The sequence below is a fragment of the Rutidosis leptorrhynchoides genome, chromosome 11 (genome assembly GCF_046630445.1).
Source record: "Rutidosis leptorrhynchoides isolate AG116_Rl617_1_P2 chromosome 11, CSIRO_AGI_Rlap_v1, whole genome shotgun sequence".
NCBI lineage: Eukaryota > Viridiplantae > Streptophyta > Magnoliopsida > Asterales > Asteraceae > Rutidosis > Rutidosis leptorrhynchoides.
In genome coordinates this window covers 183,578,667-183,594,305 of record NC_092343.1, presented here as the reverse complement: position 1 = coordinate 183,594,305, position 15,639 = coordinate 183,578,667, and the positions used below count along the sequence as shown (strand labels likewise).

Here is a 15,639-nt window from a genome sequence, read left to right as displayed (position 1 = left end):
TTATTATGAACATGAAACTATATCAAAAAATTATGGTTAAACTCAAAGTGGAAGTATGTTTTCTAAAATGGTCATCTAGACGTCGCTCTTTCGACTGAAATGACTACCTTTACAAAAACGACTTGTAACTTATTTTTCTGACTATAAACCTATACTTTTTCTGTTTAGATTCATAAAATAGAGTTCAATATGAAACCATAGCAATTTGATTCACTCAAAACGGATTTAAAATGAAGAAGTTATGGGTAAAACAAGATTGGATAATTTTTCTCATTTTAGCTACGTGAAAATTGGTAACAAATCTATTCCAACCATAACTTAATCAACTTGTATTGTATATTATGTAATCTTGAGATACCATAGACACGTATACAATGTTTCGACCTATCATGTCGACACATCTATATATATTTCGGAACAACCATAGGCACTCTATATGTGAATGTTGGAGTTAGCTATACAGGGTTGAGGTTGATTCCAAAATATATATAGTTTGAGTTGTGATCAATACTGAGATACGTATACACTGGGTCGTGGATTGATTTAAGATAATATTTATCGATTTATTTCTGTACATTTAACTGTGGACAACTAGTTGTAGGTTACTAACGAGGACAGCTGACTTAATAAACTTAAAACATCAAAATATATTAAAAGTGTTGTAAATATATTTTAAACATACTTTGATATATATGTATATATTGTTATAGGTTCGTGAATCAACCAGTGGCCAAGTCATACTTCTCGATAAAGTAAAAATCTGTGAAAGTGAGTTATAGTCCCACTTTTAAAATCTAATATTTTTGGGATGAGAATACATGCAGGTTTTATAAATGATTTACAAAATAGACACAAGTAAGTGAAACTACATTCTATGGTTGAATTATCGAAATCGAATATGCCCCTTTTTATTAAGTCTGGTAATCTAAGAATTAGGGAACAGACACCCTAATTGACGCGAACTCTAAAGATAGATCTATCGGGCCCAACAAGCCCCATCCAAAGTACTGGATGCTTTAGTACTTCGAAATTTATATCATGTCCGATGGAGGATCCCGGAATGATGGGGATATTCTTATATATGCATCTTGTTAATGTCGGTTACCAGGTGTTCACCATATGAATGATTTTTATCTCTATGTATGGGATGTGTATTGAAATATGAAATCTTGTGGTCTATTGTTACGATTTGATATATATAGGTTAAACCTATAACTCACCAACATTTTTGTTGACGTTTAAAGCATGTTTATTCTCAGGTGAATATTAAGAGCTTCCGCTGTTGCATACTAAAATAAGGACAAGATTTGGAGTCCATGTTTGTATGATATTGTGTAAAAACTGCATTCAAGAAACTGATTTCGATGTAACATATTTGTATTGTAAACCATTATGTAATGGTCGTGTGTAAACAGGATATTTTAGATTATCATTATTTGATAATCTACGTAAAGCTTTTTAAACCTTTATTTATGAAATAAAGGTTATGGTTTGTTTTAAAAATGAATGCAGTCTTTGAAAAACGTCTCATATAGAGGTCAAAACCTCGCAACGAAATCAATTAATATGGAACGTTTTTAATCAATAAGAACGGAACATTTCAAGTTCCGCGGGAATCACAGCACCACTGGAATGGTGCTGTGTCTCCGAGGGTCCTGGGACAAGTGGAGCTGGAATCTCCTGTAGGTCCTCGGCTCCGTCTGAGGTGATCACTGGGCCGGGTGCATGGCTACTGGCTCCGGAGGACGAAGCGCCTGAGTCACTGGAGGGTATCGACGACAGGATATGAGAATCGGCAACAATGGCAGGCGAGGTGGCAGACGAGTCTGAACTGCTCTCCAAAATGATGACAAGTGGAATATCCGACATCTGGACAAGGAAAAATAAATTTTTCCATGTCAGTAAGTCATAAAGCAAGCATGTATTAGGAAAAGTAACTACGACAGTCTAGATCATGTATAGCAGTAAATAACATGGAAATAACGACAAGTATCATGCAATCAAAAGCAGATAATAGCATGCAGTAGTGAAATCATGTAGTAGCATACGACATATAGCAGTAAAAGTAAGCAGCAGCATGCAGCAAGTTCCGCAGAAACAAGTAAACTAACAAGTTGTAGATTAGTCCTATTAGTGAATCCTACTCGGTCCGGTCTAGACTCACTAATGCAACCAAATTCCCTACAACCAAGGCTCTGATACCAAATGTGATGCCTCGTACAAAACCATCGTGTACGAACCATCAACAACAGGATCATTACAAGGTCAAATACTATATGCTGTTTCAAAATAAGTTTACATTCATAATAAAAGGTGATGTCTTAACCAACATCGAATGTTTAACAACCAAAAGTATGCTTCTACGAATATCAAGCAATAATAGTACGTGACCCATAGGTCGTTACAAATACATCATTTCAAAATTAATATAGTTTGAATGCAAAATAAACGTTTCATGCGGTGACATCTCTAATAAGCGCAGCGGGTGTCTACAAAGCATGACTAGTACAGCGGAAGCAAGCAAACCTTAAGCACCTGAGAAAAACATGCTTAAAAACGTCAACACAAAGGTTGGTGAGCTATAGTTTAAGTATAACAGTAATGTAATGTTGGCCACGAGATTTCAATGCTTCAACAGCATTTCAAAACAGTATGAAAAGTATATGTATAACCGTGGGCACTTGGTAACTAACTTAACGTAAATAACACCCCCTAAAAGTACACTTGGCGAGTGCGTAAGTTTACGAAGTATTAAACACCCGTTAAATGCTAGCGCTACTAGCCCGAGTGGGGATGTCAAACCCTATGGATCCATATCTAAGATTCGCGTTCACCGGTTCAAAGACCAATGACTAAACGTTACCGAGCTAAGGGGAAAGTTTATGCCGTTTTATAACCCACACATATATAAAGTTTAAGTACTCGTGCCTAGTATGTAAAACATAAAATGCGCATGTATTCTCAGTTCCCAAAATAGTTAAAGTAAAAAGGGATGCTATAACTCACAGTGAAAAGTAGTAAAAGTCGATACGCGGGAATAGTAAGCAAGTGGTTGGTCCGAAAGGTCCTCAACCTAAGTCAAAAGTTACTAAGTTAGTAAATTGTTCCCAAAGGTTTAAATGTATGTAAATTAGGTCTTAAGTATCATCATCATCCATTATTAAACAAAAAGTGTAAAGTAAGTTTCGTTCAAGAAAAGAGTTTAAAACAAAGGCTGACTTCGTTCAGCCGCTATAACCTCTATACAAACTGAAATAAGGTGAGGCCAGTGGCCATGGCTCCATATATGAGTCCCCTAGAGGCTGACCAATTTAAATAACCAAACTCGTCTTCGTTTGACCGTGGTGACGGTTTAAGTGCGAGTAGGTCAGAAATTTCAGCACAACGTTAATAGGGTGTAGTGATTTTCGGCAGGCCATAGATCCTAAACCGTAACTCGGATTAAGACGAGGTCTAAATAGAAAATCATCTAATCGAACTGAAATAACTGAAAATCAACATTCCAGTAGCCAAGGTAGTCTGATCAGTTCCCGAAATAGTAAGAAATGTGTTCTGGTGGGTTCTTGGTGCTTGATGCGCATCACGGTTCTCATCCTTGATGCGTAAAGCCTGAAGTGTACACCTCGTTGATGGGTTTGTATCATCTTAACCAAGGTTTGACCATCATAACACTAGTGCAAGTGTAATATAAGTTGCACAACTCACTTAAGAGTTGTATGTAGTTTGATGAACCAAAGTTACATCAAGATCTTAGATCCGACACATACATGAGTTACAAAAGTAATATTAAGCTACAAACTTGAAAGTAAACTAAATAATCAAGATCTTAAGTTGTAGAACTTAGTTCTTAGTTAGATCTTAAAGATCCTAGACTAGAAAGTCTAGATCTAGTGTTCTTAAGTTAAATCCTAAGTTACAAAACTTGGATCTACACTTTAATGAAACCATAAGTTATGAAACTTAGATTCTCAACTTGAAAAAATGTATGTAAGCTTGTAAGCTCTTGTTTACAAATAATTTAGAAGACCATAAGTTATATAAACTTAGATCCAACATAAGTATATGAAGTTATAACTAGAAAGTTATACTTCCATGTTCTTGAACTTATAAAGTTAACTTTAGTTCAAGACAAATGAGATCAAGATTAACTAGTAACACTTGACCAAGCTTAACAATAATCACGAATTTAAAGCATGTACAAAAGGAAGAAATAAGTTAAATTTGCAAGTGACAAGTTCATGGTTGTTCATACTTTAAAGATTCAAGCCAAGGCTTTGATCTTTAAGAAAGTAAACCTTAAGTTTACAAACATGAACACAAGTATGGTTTTTACAACTCATGAACTTTCTTTAACAAGTTTAATGGAAGAATCAAAGTATAAACTTGATTCTCCTTGGTTCTTGTATGTTCTTGAATGAACAAGATAATATGAAGAACAAACTAGAAAGTTTGATTCTTAACAACAACAAACAACAAGTAAGTAATCAACAAACAAAGATCAAGTAATTAACAAGTAAGAATGATGATATTCTTGTTGATATATTTCGGTTTTAATAAAGAAAAAGAAAGAAGTATGAAGTTTGTTACTTACAAGTCTTGAGAGAAAAAAATGAGAGAAAGTTGTAAGTATTTTTGTGTGTGTGTAAATGTGAGGAAATACAAGTAATAAGTAACAAAGAAAAGTTTGAAATGGAACTCCCCATCACCACCTAAAGTGGACGGTTTTATCAACACAAAGGGAAGGGTCAAAATCTACTTTCCAACATGGGAGAATGGTGTTAGCTTGAAATGGTATTAAAGCAAATTGGTATGGGAAAGTGGTGTAAGTGTGCATGTAACTAGATTCCTTCACTAATTAATCTAAGTTAAGTCCTTAGCAAGTCATTAGCATAATGTTGGGCTCCTAATTAATCCATTAAGAGAAGTAGGGTGGGCTTCCAAGTTCATGTACATTAATAAAAGCCCAAGTCTAAATAAGTAGCAAATTAAATAACAAAGCCCAAGTAACTAACTAGTAACCTTAGTTAATTAAAATGATTAATAATAACTAATCATGAATGTAAATAATATTCAAAAATATTATTCGTGAAATGTACGTGTGTCACAAAGACAAAGCGGGCATGTAAAGTTAAATACGGTAATAAGTAACACGTATAAGAACACGTTTATTAAAACGCAAGCATTAATAATAAATTATTAATAATTAAACGTTGGAAAAACCAGGGTCGTTACAACTTGTATGTATTTTGGGTTATATATCCCGACGACCGACGCAATCGAAGGTAATGAAGATTGTATATGATTTTGGATATGGATTTGGTTAGATGTTAGGGTTTGATTAGGGTTTCAAAGAGATTTATTTTATGGAAAAAAGCTTGACAATTGAACAAGATAAATTTGTAAAGAAGAAAACTGAAAGGACAATTATAGTCTCACATGTCAAGCACATGTGAGTGCTTAACGAAATTAACGATCGTCAATGCGTCAGACAATATTACCCCAATTTTATACTTTTTGAAATCTAGTCATTTTTTGTTTCAAATTAAAGTATAGAGTCTTTTTCAGGTATCAGCAAAATTCATATTAAGGAGTACTTTTATTGTGAAACTGTGTAACTTATATTACTTTTTCGAGCTATTTTTCATTTTAATATCAGATTCTTGTGAGTTCACAAAGGCACGCCAAGAAATAAAATAAGAATAAGCAAAAGTAAAAAAATAAAATAATATAATATAATATAATAATGGGGCAGGATCAATGGGGAAGTAACCAATCGGTGAAAGCGGGGGGAAGCAAAAAATTTTTTTCATTTTTTGAAAAAACTTTGTTCACGAACATTATAGATTGGATGAAAATATGAACATTTAAAAAAGACACTTCGTGATGAATGTTATTATTTTGGCGGAAAAACGATCAACAAAAATAACATTCAAGATAATATTGTTCGTGAAGAATGTTAACATTTTTTTTCTTCATGTTTTGTGAAGTAAAATTTAGCCCGATTTAGAGTTTAGGGTTTAGTGTTTTGGGTTTATTCCATAAACCCAAAACACCATACCCTAAACCCTAAACTCTAAACCGTTCGTGTTAAAAACTCAATCTAAATTCTAAATCTAAACCCTAAATCTAAACCCTAAACCCTAATATCTAAACCATAATATCTAAACCCTAATATCTAAAACCTCAACATACGCTCAAAAAACATGATAATTGTTATATATTACTTTTTCGAGCGTTTTTCCACCAAAATAAAAACATTTATCACAAAGTGTCTTTATTAAATGTTCATATTTTCATCCAATCTATAATATTCGTGAACAAAGTTTTTTCAAAAAAGAAAAAAAACATTTGCTTCCCCCGCTTCCCCCCGATTGATTACTTCCCTCTTGATCCTACCACATATAATAATAATATAATATATATAATATAATTACAAAAATCTATATCTATATCTATATCTATACTATATATTGAAATAAACACAAAAATAGGTCATATAAATCTATAACTTTTAATCCTAACCATTCATTAGTTAACTACTAATTAATCATAACCCTTAATTTTGATGACTCATAATCAATACCAATACATCAAAAAATACCAAATTACCCCTCAAATTAGAAAACACACGGGATAGACAATCCCTAATTCACGATCATCCACCATTTTCACACCAAAAAAAAACCCTAGGTTTCTCTCAAGATGATACTTGATTGCATCCTAAAATCAATAAATGGAGGTTTTTTCAAGAGGTATATATACAATCCGATAGTCAATCCTTCGATCTATATGAAGTGTTCACTGACCACTACATTATTGTTGACGACGTCTTCATAGCCCTGAATTAGGAAATCAAGGTAAGTATTTAACAATCTCAATTAAAATAGGGATATTGATTAGGATTTTATTTTAATTAGAATAGAATTAGAACTCAAAGCTTGTATTTTTCATACTCCGGCATGAGCCCCTGCTATGGTCAGTGATTGCCGTTGAATCTCAAGATTTAAAATCTGAGCAATCGAATCGTTATAAGTAATTTTATTTTTTAGGTGTTTCGTTGCTTTTGATTACATAACCTGGTTTGCATAAGAATACTTGGAAAGTAATGTACAGAACCTGATTTTGATTAATTGGCATGGGCTCCTGCTTTTGTTTGTTTACCTGCGTTTACAGAACCTGCTTCAGATGAATCGGTATTTGATAAGATCGAATATTCGTTGTGACGAGCTAATTTAAACTTTTATACTTTCTGAAAATCATTGCATTAATGATTTAAAATTTATTGTGTTAACGATTTAAATCATAAGTTTTAACGAAAATATATCGATAATAGCTACGATTGAGGTATAGTTTAGCGTGTAAGTTTTTTTGAGTTGGATTGCTATTTTTTATTTCTGTATGCAGCAGCTACTAATGCACTCTTATAAGTACCAAGGATTCATTGACATTCTTGCACATAAGATATAAAGATCAAGTAATGCGTTCGAGGAAATAAGAAAATTCAGTCACAAAAAATGGGAGTTTTTGCATTGTTTGAGAAGGATTCAACACAATTATTCAGGTACTAATTGTAAGTGGAAGATTTAGTTATGGCTTATGGGAGTTCTGACATCGAAACCTATCACCTAGATAACTAATTGAGCATGGTAAGTAATTGAGGATTCTTTATTGTTGATTTTAGTTTGATTTAAATTGAACGATATAGTTATGATATAATTTTCCTAATGTGGAGTGTAAATGGGGAGATGAAGTTAACATAATATTACTCATGCTATAAATAGTTTTGGATGTTTATGTTCTTCTTGCTTGTCAATTCCAGATATATTTATTTTTGGTAATACACTTATATTTTGTGTTTGCATGGGTTTGAGGATGTTGACAAATTTAGCAGTTAAATTGGTTCTGTGTATTACTCGGATGGTGTATTACTCGTGGATGTTTGATTTACTATGGGTTTTAATTGTGTTTATAGCCCATTCTGCTTAGTATTCTGGGTATTTAAGTATTTAAATGCCGAGGTAACAACTTGAAGTTTTTGACTAATTTGGTATAGGAGAGGGATGTATTCTTGAATGAACCTTTATCTAACATGGCAAAATGGGTCTGCACTGAAACCCAAGTATTACTCTTATAAGAACATAACAAACTTGTTTTGACTATTTTAGTATATTAGTATAACAAACTTGAAATGACGTACGTAAATTTGAAGTCGAATTCAAAACGTTACACTGGTCCATCACTAGAAGAATATGGGATGCTGTATAGTTAGAGAGTGTCCAAAAATGTAAGTTGATATTTTCCATTCATAATAAAGGTTACATAAATGTACTACTATATGTGTCTTTATTTCAAAAAATGAATAAACTAATCAAGCTTTGATATCACTATTGTAGAAATATGGATGTTAGTATATGGATGATAAGTGGGTCCCCAGTTCATGGTGAGTGATACCCCAACCTTTATCTTTGATTATTATTGTTTTCTAAATTCGTGAATCTCTATATGGTTTAATATAATTGGATAGTTGTTGTATGCAAGTATGCGCATTAAGTGGTAGCTTATGAAATACTGATGTTTATTGCAGGAGGTAATTTTTGAAATTTTGACCTTTATGAGCATGATAAATGGGATTGGCATAGAGGAACTCCTGTTAAGGAGAGGTCTTGGGACGCAAATCGTGACGGTTGTGATTTTAGCAGCCTAGGATACTATGCACGAAGGTAATTCACGATATGGTAGACCATAAGTCTCTCCTAACCAATGGGTACGCTTTTCATCGGGCGTCTTAGGACTTTTATTGTAGCTGTTTATTATGACAAGTGATATAAGTAAGTCACAATGTAAGTGATTCTAAGTTCAATTTATAAATTTCGAAATAGACGGTTGACTTGCTCGTGCTTGATGAAATTGCTCAATAGGATTTGCTTGAATTTCAGAGGTCTCAGTTCTCAAAAAGTAGACCAGTTTTATGCATCATATCTTACATGAAGTGTATCTAAAGCCCATACAATTAAGGTGAGTTGTATGGATTTAATATGAAATATGTTAGATATATTGCAAAAAAAGGTTTGGACTGGCGGAGAAACCCTGACCCCGTGTGCCTTTGGCACCCATACCGCCCACCCCGTAAGGGCTAAGTATGCCTTGTAAAATACCTCCCCCTAATAGCCACAAGGAACTTGCAGGCTGAAGAATCGAACCTGCACCCATTTATTGCATTAGGGCATATTCCTGTGGGCCCAGGGATCATTAGCAACGGGTACCAACTGAGCTACTGCTCGTTGGTATATGTTAGATATATTGATTCAACTGTATTGAAGTCTCTTATTTTAACGACAATAGTTTCAAAGTCTGTTTGTATCTTGTGATATAAAATGGTGCATAGAGACCTAATGGCAGTGTTAGTGTGATTGACCTTATGATGGCATGTGCCGACTTCGTTATTGTAGTCAGTGACGGAGCTTGAATAGTAAGGTTGAGGGGGCCAAAAAATTCAAGCAAAACATGTAGTGTCTCTTATAGTAAATAGTAAATACTCTTTAATACAGACATTTAACGATATACAATTTAATAAATAAAACATGTTTTTATTGACCATGTAAGTTAAAATTGGATAACATATGCGAATTATGGGAAATGGTCAGAAGCCCAATAAGTTTATAATTAAAAAACTGATGATCCGTGTCCTAACTTTTATTTAGGGGCCGAGATTACAACTTGTCTCATATATTAATCCCTAAAATTAAAGTAAACAAGTAACTACTACTAAGAAGAAAATATTTTGGGGGGACCATGGCCCCCTTCTGCCCTAATGAAGCTCCGTCGCCGATTGTAGTGTATACGAATTTTCAGAAAACAAGCTCCCGGATGCAATAAAAGTTTATTCAATTTGCTTGTCATTCATAGTTAGGGTAAACTCAGTGCAATGCACAATATAAATGGGTACACAGATAAAGTTTTCCATGTGTATGCTACTCGGGGAAGGTAGTATACTCAGATATATGCGGCCTAACCAAGTTATCCCGTGACCGTTTTTGACCCTTTCTGGCCAAGATATGCTTCTTGCGAGGCTTACTTAGACCTCTTGTGAGGATACATAGGCCCCAACCACGAGGATATCTTGAGATTGTTTACAAATTGCAATACAACTATACTTCAATTGTATTAGTTATTAAGTGATTGGTACTATCTGTAGAGTTCTTTATAACTTCACGTAGTTCCTTGTTACTTCACGTGGTGGACGTGTAATTTTCATCAATCTCTTGAATCATTGGTGTTCCTCAAACTAATTTGGACCATCTTTTACAGATAGCTCATGCTTCCATACTAACATCATTACTTGAGGATATGACATATTTATAAGTTCCATTTGTATGTGAAGTAGTTGTAATAGCTTCCATTTTTGGTGCTATGTAGTATGTAAATTTTCATTTTGGCATCTGCTGTATTTTTCATCTATTCTTTTTTTTTTTACACACATGTTTATATATGTTTTAGAATGTTCTAATGCTATTTATTTAATTTTACGGGCAGATAGATTATGCGCTTTTGCCTTGAGGGAATTTCAGAGGATACTCATAATAAAACAACTAGCATTTCAACTCTATACAATTCATCATGTTAAGAGATTACAATCATGGAGTAATATGTGTCAAACTCGACCAAAATGTTAGCTACAACGTAAACCTTCATTAGTGTTTTCAATTGTGTTATTTGTTTTTTTCAGGTTACAATCAACATTACTACGCAAACTATTTTGGTTTCAAAACAATCTAATAAATAATATATAAAATATAATTATTCTGACAATTCAACTTTTGATTCGTCCTTAAAAAAATTCCGCGAATTCGCGGGTCTTAAGCTAGTAAAAGAATGAAAAAAAGACAAGATTAAAGCTTGTCATCTAAAACTCCGCTTGATCTCTTATTTGGATTACAAAGACTTAAAAAGCCCAAATTTTATCCCATACGTCACCATTTTACTTGTAATGGGACATTCTGATGTACGCAAAATTTCAACTTCTATATCCAATATCAGTTTGGCACTCAGATTAAACTTTATGTTTAAAACCCTAATACGGAGTAATAAGCATTCCCAAATCCAAAATCCAAATCAGTATGTCTGATCTTGTACCATTCGACATACAAACGGAGATCATCAAAAAGCTTCCAATCAAATCACTGATTAGACTCATCCGTATCTAAACCATGGAAATCACTAATCGACAGCCACACATTTATTCATGACAACTGCCTGCGCGATAATCCACCGCATCATCTACTCGTAAGGTATGTATTACGTTCAGTGGTAAAATATGTTTCGTTTTTAGATGATGATGATAGTATTCCACAACAAAAGTTTTGCCCTACTGTTCCTGTAATTCTTAAGCGACTTCATCACGCATCAAAAGTCGGTTCATCTCATGGAATAGTATGTTTTTACCGTTTCTATAAAGATATAGACTATGGAACAGACATGGTTGTGTTGTGGAATCCTACAATCAGGAAATCTGTTGGTATTGTTATTACAAAAGTGTTACACAGACGTATTGTTATTGGTTTTGGAGTTTGTCCAAATACTAGTGATCCTAAGCTTGTTAAGATTACACATAATACAATCTTTGGAACTGAAACTATAAATTGTGATTTTTGGGAAGTTGAGGTGTTTACTTTAAGTGTAGGGGCTTGGAGAAGTATATCTATCATTACACCTTTTAAACTGGTTGAATTGTTCTGGAGCCAAGTTTTTATAAACGGGGTTATTTATTGGCTTGGTTATGATAGGATTGCTGTGGATAGTGAAAATACACATCATCGGATTATTTCGTTTGATTTGAAAAGTGAAAAATTTGGTGAAGTGTTTTCTATCAAATAGTTTAGTATCTTCCACCGGAGATTTGTCCTTCTCGAAACTGATGGATTCTCTTGTTGTGATTGAAAGCTACATGAAGGCTGGAGAACCAGTTCGTGCTGTTTGGAAGATTAATCACGATGTTTTGAAATCATGTACAAAACTTTACACCGTTAAGGCTGATAGTGCGATTATTAATCTCGTACTTGAGTTCAGTAAGAACGGTGAACTTGTTATGGAAGTGTTAGATTTTTATGGTCAACACTTTGTTGAAATATATGAACCTTGCTCAGGACAAGTCAAATATCTTGAGGGATTCAATGATAGATCGACGTCATACACCGTGACCTCCTACACAGAGACGCTAGCTTTACTTCATCAGTCAGATTCTATCATTTATTGATGTTAGTTTAGGTTATAATAAAGCTTGGTGCATCATATATACATTGATGCTTGTGTACTCTACTATAAGATCAAGGTTATCTAATTTCAATTGATAACGATGAATCTGACATTTGCGTGAACACTAAACACCATTGTCTTGCTCACAGTAAAGTTCATATGTTTTTGGTATATCGTTTTGAATAAAGCTGTGAAATTGATCTGTTTTACAAGCCTACGAGTATATAGGTCACTTCATTTCTTGTATGGTCGTATGGATATCCACTACTATAAAGATAATATAGGACACAGACTGTAGTTATATAATGTAATAACCCCCTCAACTTCTCATCTTGCTTATCTTAGGCTATGATGTAGTATGTTAACACCTATTTTCTTATGAGGTAAGACTTAGTATGTCAACACAATACTAGAAGTAATCTAGCTTTAGGAGGGCGGAGTGTTGCCGATTGATGTTTACCCTTGGGAAATAATCCATGCAGACCCGGTTCACAAGTGTAGAAACTTGTGGGGTGGCTTAATCAATCTGTCGTCCGTAGAGCGTAAAGTGCTAGCCGGATGACTTCTAGTGAGAGAAAGTGCTAGAGAGAGAGAGAAGTGAAGTCACAGCTCTCGAATTTGTCAGAATGTCTGAACCCTGTAAAATGACGACCCAAGGGGTCTATTTATAGTGTCAGATCCACCAGATTGCTCGGGAACACGTGTCAGATGATTATACGTTCTGTTACTTGTGATCCGAAATTTACGCTAAAGGTGGCGTTCTCCGGCCAGGGCTTACGCGCTAGGCGGCCATCAGGGCTTACGCATGACGGAGCAGCCTGTACAGCGGAGAACGCTGGACGGATAACTCCACAAAACTGTTGTTTCCAGCCTTCCTGATGTTACTTTTATGCAACCATTACGACTTTTATGCGTGTATACGATAGGATACACCATTAAGTCCCCCAGTTTAATGACTTAAGCATTTGAAAAATGTTTAAGTTATTAAACTTTTGATAATGCATGCCAAACTAGCCTGCTCATTGCCCATTTGCATCGGAAAAAACATTACAGGCATTAAATGCAGACGAATTTTACTGACGCTGTTATGATTAATTTTGTACGGTTGAGATCCTCCACGCGCCTCCAGCTGTAAAAAGTGTTATTTCGTACCCCACGTTTAAACTCGCCCGTACACGTATCTCAATCATGGCCATAAAAATTGCATCGATGAACTCCTATATAAGCCGTCATAACCCTTTTACCTTCACTTTTTTACCTTTGCCAAGATCTGAAAAGCACATTTCTCCCCAAATCTTCATCGCATTCTTCAATTTTCAACTTTTTAAGGTTTAGCATCTTCCAAGGTCAGTTATACTTCATCCTTCTGCTATTTTCTTCTTGTTGATATCTTTTTACTGTACTATCATGGCTTCTACTCCGAGTACTGGCCAAGAACACGCAAAGCCTTCTTCGTCAAATACTGCTAACATTCCAGAAGTTAGCACGATGGCTTCATCACTGACAAGTGAATACTTAGACGGTTTAAAGATTGTCTTCTGCCATCTTAATCAATACAACCATGTTCTTCCTACCAACAAACAAACTGCTGACAACCCTCCTGACAGAAAAATTACTTTATACGCCTTACAAATTACCCACGGCAACCTCCGTGTTCCCCTTACTAACTTTCTCCTTCGCCTTCTTAGATATTATAAGGCCTGCCTTAGTCAAATGCATCCCCATGGCCTTCAAAAAATCATCCTTTTTGAAATGTACTGCAATGCTACTAATATTAAGCCTCACATTAAAGCTTTTATCTCTTTGTTTAGAATTCGCACAATTAGTGACTGCTGGCTTACTATTGATAGTAAACGAAATACTCATTTTTTTGGTACAAACAGAGTTTCAAATTTGAAGGACTGAAAAAGTCCATTTTTCTTTGTTGATGAGACTGTTATTCCGGAGGATTACTCCGTTATCCAGGAATGGGGTGCTATTGATGCTGGTGTGGGAAAGGGTGTTAAGATTTCTGCCGCAGAGCAGCGGATAGTAAATAGTTTGAAAGAGCTCCGCCTTCCGCCCAGATCATACGAGAGGTATGAGGGAATTCTTGTGCTGTGCAGAGTGAGTCAAGAATGGCCTAGCACTTCTGTGCCAGTACTCCGTGAGAAGAACCAGGGTAAGATGTGATATGATCATCCTATTATATATATAAATGCGTGTCTATTGTTTGTCATGTTTGCTTATATTGCTGTCTATGTTTAATTTTTTGCAGCCAACTCCGTGATGCAGGTTCGTTCTTCTCTTTTATCCGTCGATCTTGATGATGAAGTGGAGGTCACTGCTCGTGACAAAACTGCTGAAGAGCTAGAGGCAGAGAGAGTTGCAGCTGAGGCTAAAGCTGCTGCTGATGCTGCTGCTGCTGAAAAGGGGGAAGAAATCATTGTCAGTAGTTCTGATAGTGCATCTGAGTCTGAACAGACAGACACTGAACGGACATCGGATGACACCACCACCGCCGAGCAGCAGACATCAGGTTCAGTTCACATCACAGGTGAAACAAACCCCACTCCTCCTCCAACCCAAAAGACAAGGAAGAAGAGCATAGGCTCTAAGAGGGCGAAGAATACAGAGGGGAGCCAAAAGCAAAAACGCAGAAAAAGTATGTCCATTCTGCTCGTTCTTGATAATGCACATATCTCTGTTTATAACTGTTATACTTGTTCAAAATGCTAATTTGTTTCTGTTAGTGATTTTAGCAGAGTCTGATGATAGCCAAGGGAAGGCTACGGAAGGCGGTGAGCAGAGTCCATGCAATAAATTGACCATCTTTAAGCGATTAAAGTACACATGACCACATAAGCTTGTTAAGCTCAAAATTCATAATTTATGGTAGTTTGATGCAAAGTTACAAAAGATGATGATGCAAAGTTACAAAAGAGTGCACAAGACTTAAAACCTTGCCACACTGAAACAACATAAGAGCTGTAGACAGAACCATAGTTTAAAAGAGATCAATATCAATATCAATAAATGTGAAAAAAATGCTCTCGACGCTCTCGTTGCCTCTTCATCTCCATCGCCGGTAACTTTATTCCGGTAACCTGCATCTCTTTGTTTCTTCATATCTTTGTTTCTATTTTATTTTTCTTTTGTGTTTTGCATCTTCTTCTCCATATTAAATATGTATCAGATCCATGTATCTCCATTCACCCCTAAATCTCAGAATACTCAGTCACATCCGAAAACCGTTTTCTTCCCTGATAACAACAATATCTCATACAGACCTATCAATGAAGGTATCTGGGTAAAGGTAGATCATAATAAGCAACATTCTTCTCCTAAGAACCCTAACCCTAATTCCCATAATCAGCAAGTCCATAAGCATCATCACAGCCGTCACCC

At 35.1% G+C, this 15,639-nt stretch overlaps 1 protein-coding gene and 1 long non-coding RNA gene across 2 annotated transcripts; both read left to right on the top strand.

The window, feature by feature from the left end:
* The first annotated feature begins 6,654 nt into the window (after positions 1 to 6,654).
* Positions 6,655 to 8,914, top strand: LOC139877531 (uncharacterized). The gene is made up of 3 exons (XR_011768643.1): positions 6,655 to 6,857; positions 7,405 to 8,440; positions 8,585 to 8,914. It is a non-coding gene; the product is annotated as an uncharacterized lncRNA (long non-coding RNA).
* A 2,203-nt stretch (positions 8,915 to 11,117) lies between these two features.
* On the top strand, positions 11,118 to 11,874 carry LOC139875308 (F-box protein At2g21930-like). Its single transcript, XM_071862651.1, has 2 exons — positions 11,118 to 11,196; positions 11,330 to 11,874. Exons 1-2 carry the CDS (start codon positions 11,118 to 11,120, stop codon positions 11,872 to 11,874), a joined length of 624 nt encoding a protein of 207 aa, XP_071718752.1.
* The last annotated feature ends 3,765 nt before the right edge of the window (positions 11,875 to 15,639 follow it).

Excerpts from the sequence above, each read along its gene's own strand:
- LOC139875308 (XM_071862651.1), top strand. The coding sequence starts at position 11,118 with ATGTCTGATCTTGTACCATTCGACATACAAACGGAGATCATCAAAAAG. Across the intron at positions 11,197-11,329 it reads ATCACTGATTAGACTCATCC|ATGATGATGATAGTATTCCA; the intron begins GTATCTAAACCA and ends TTTCGTTTTTAG.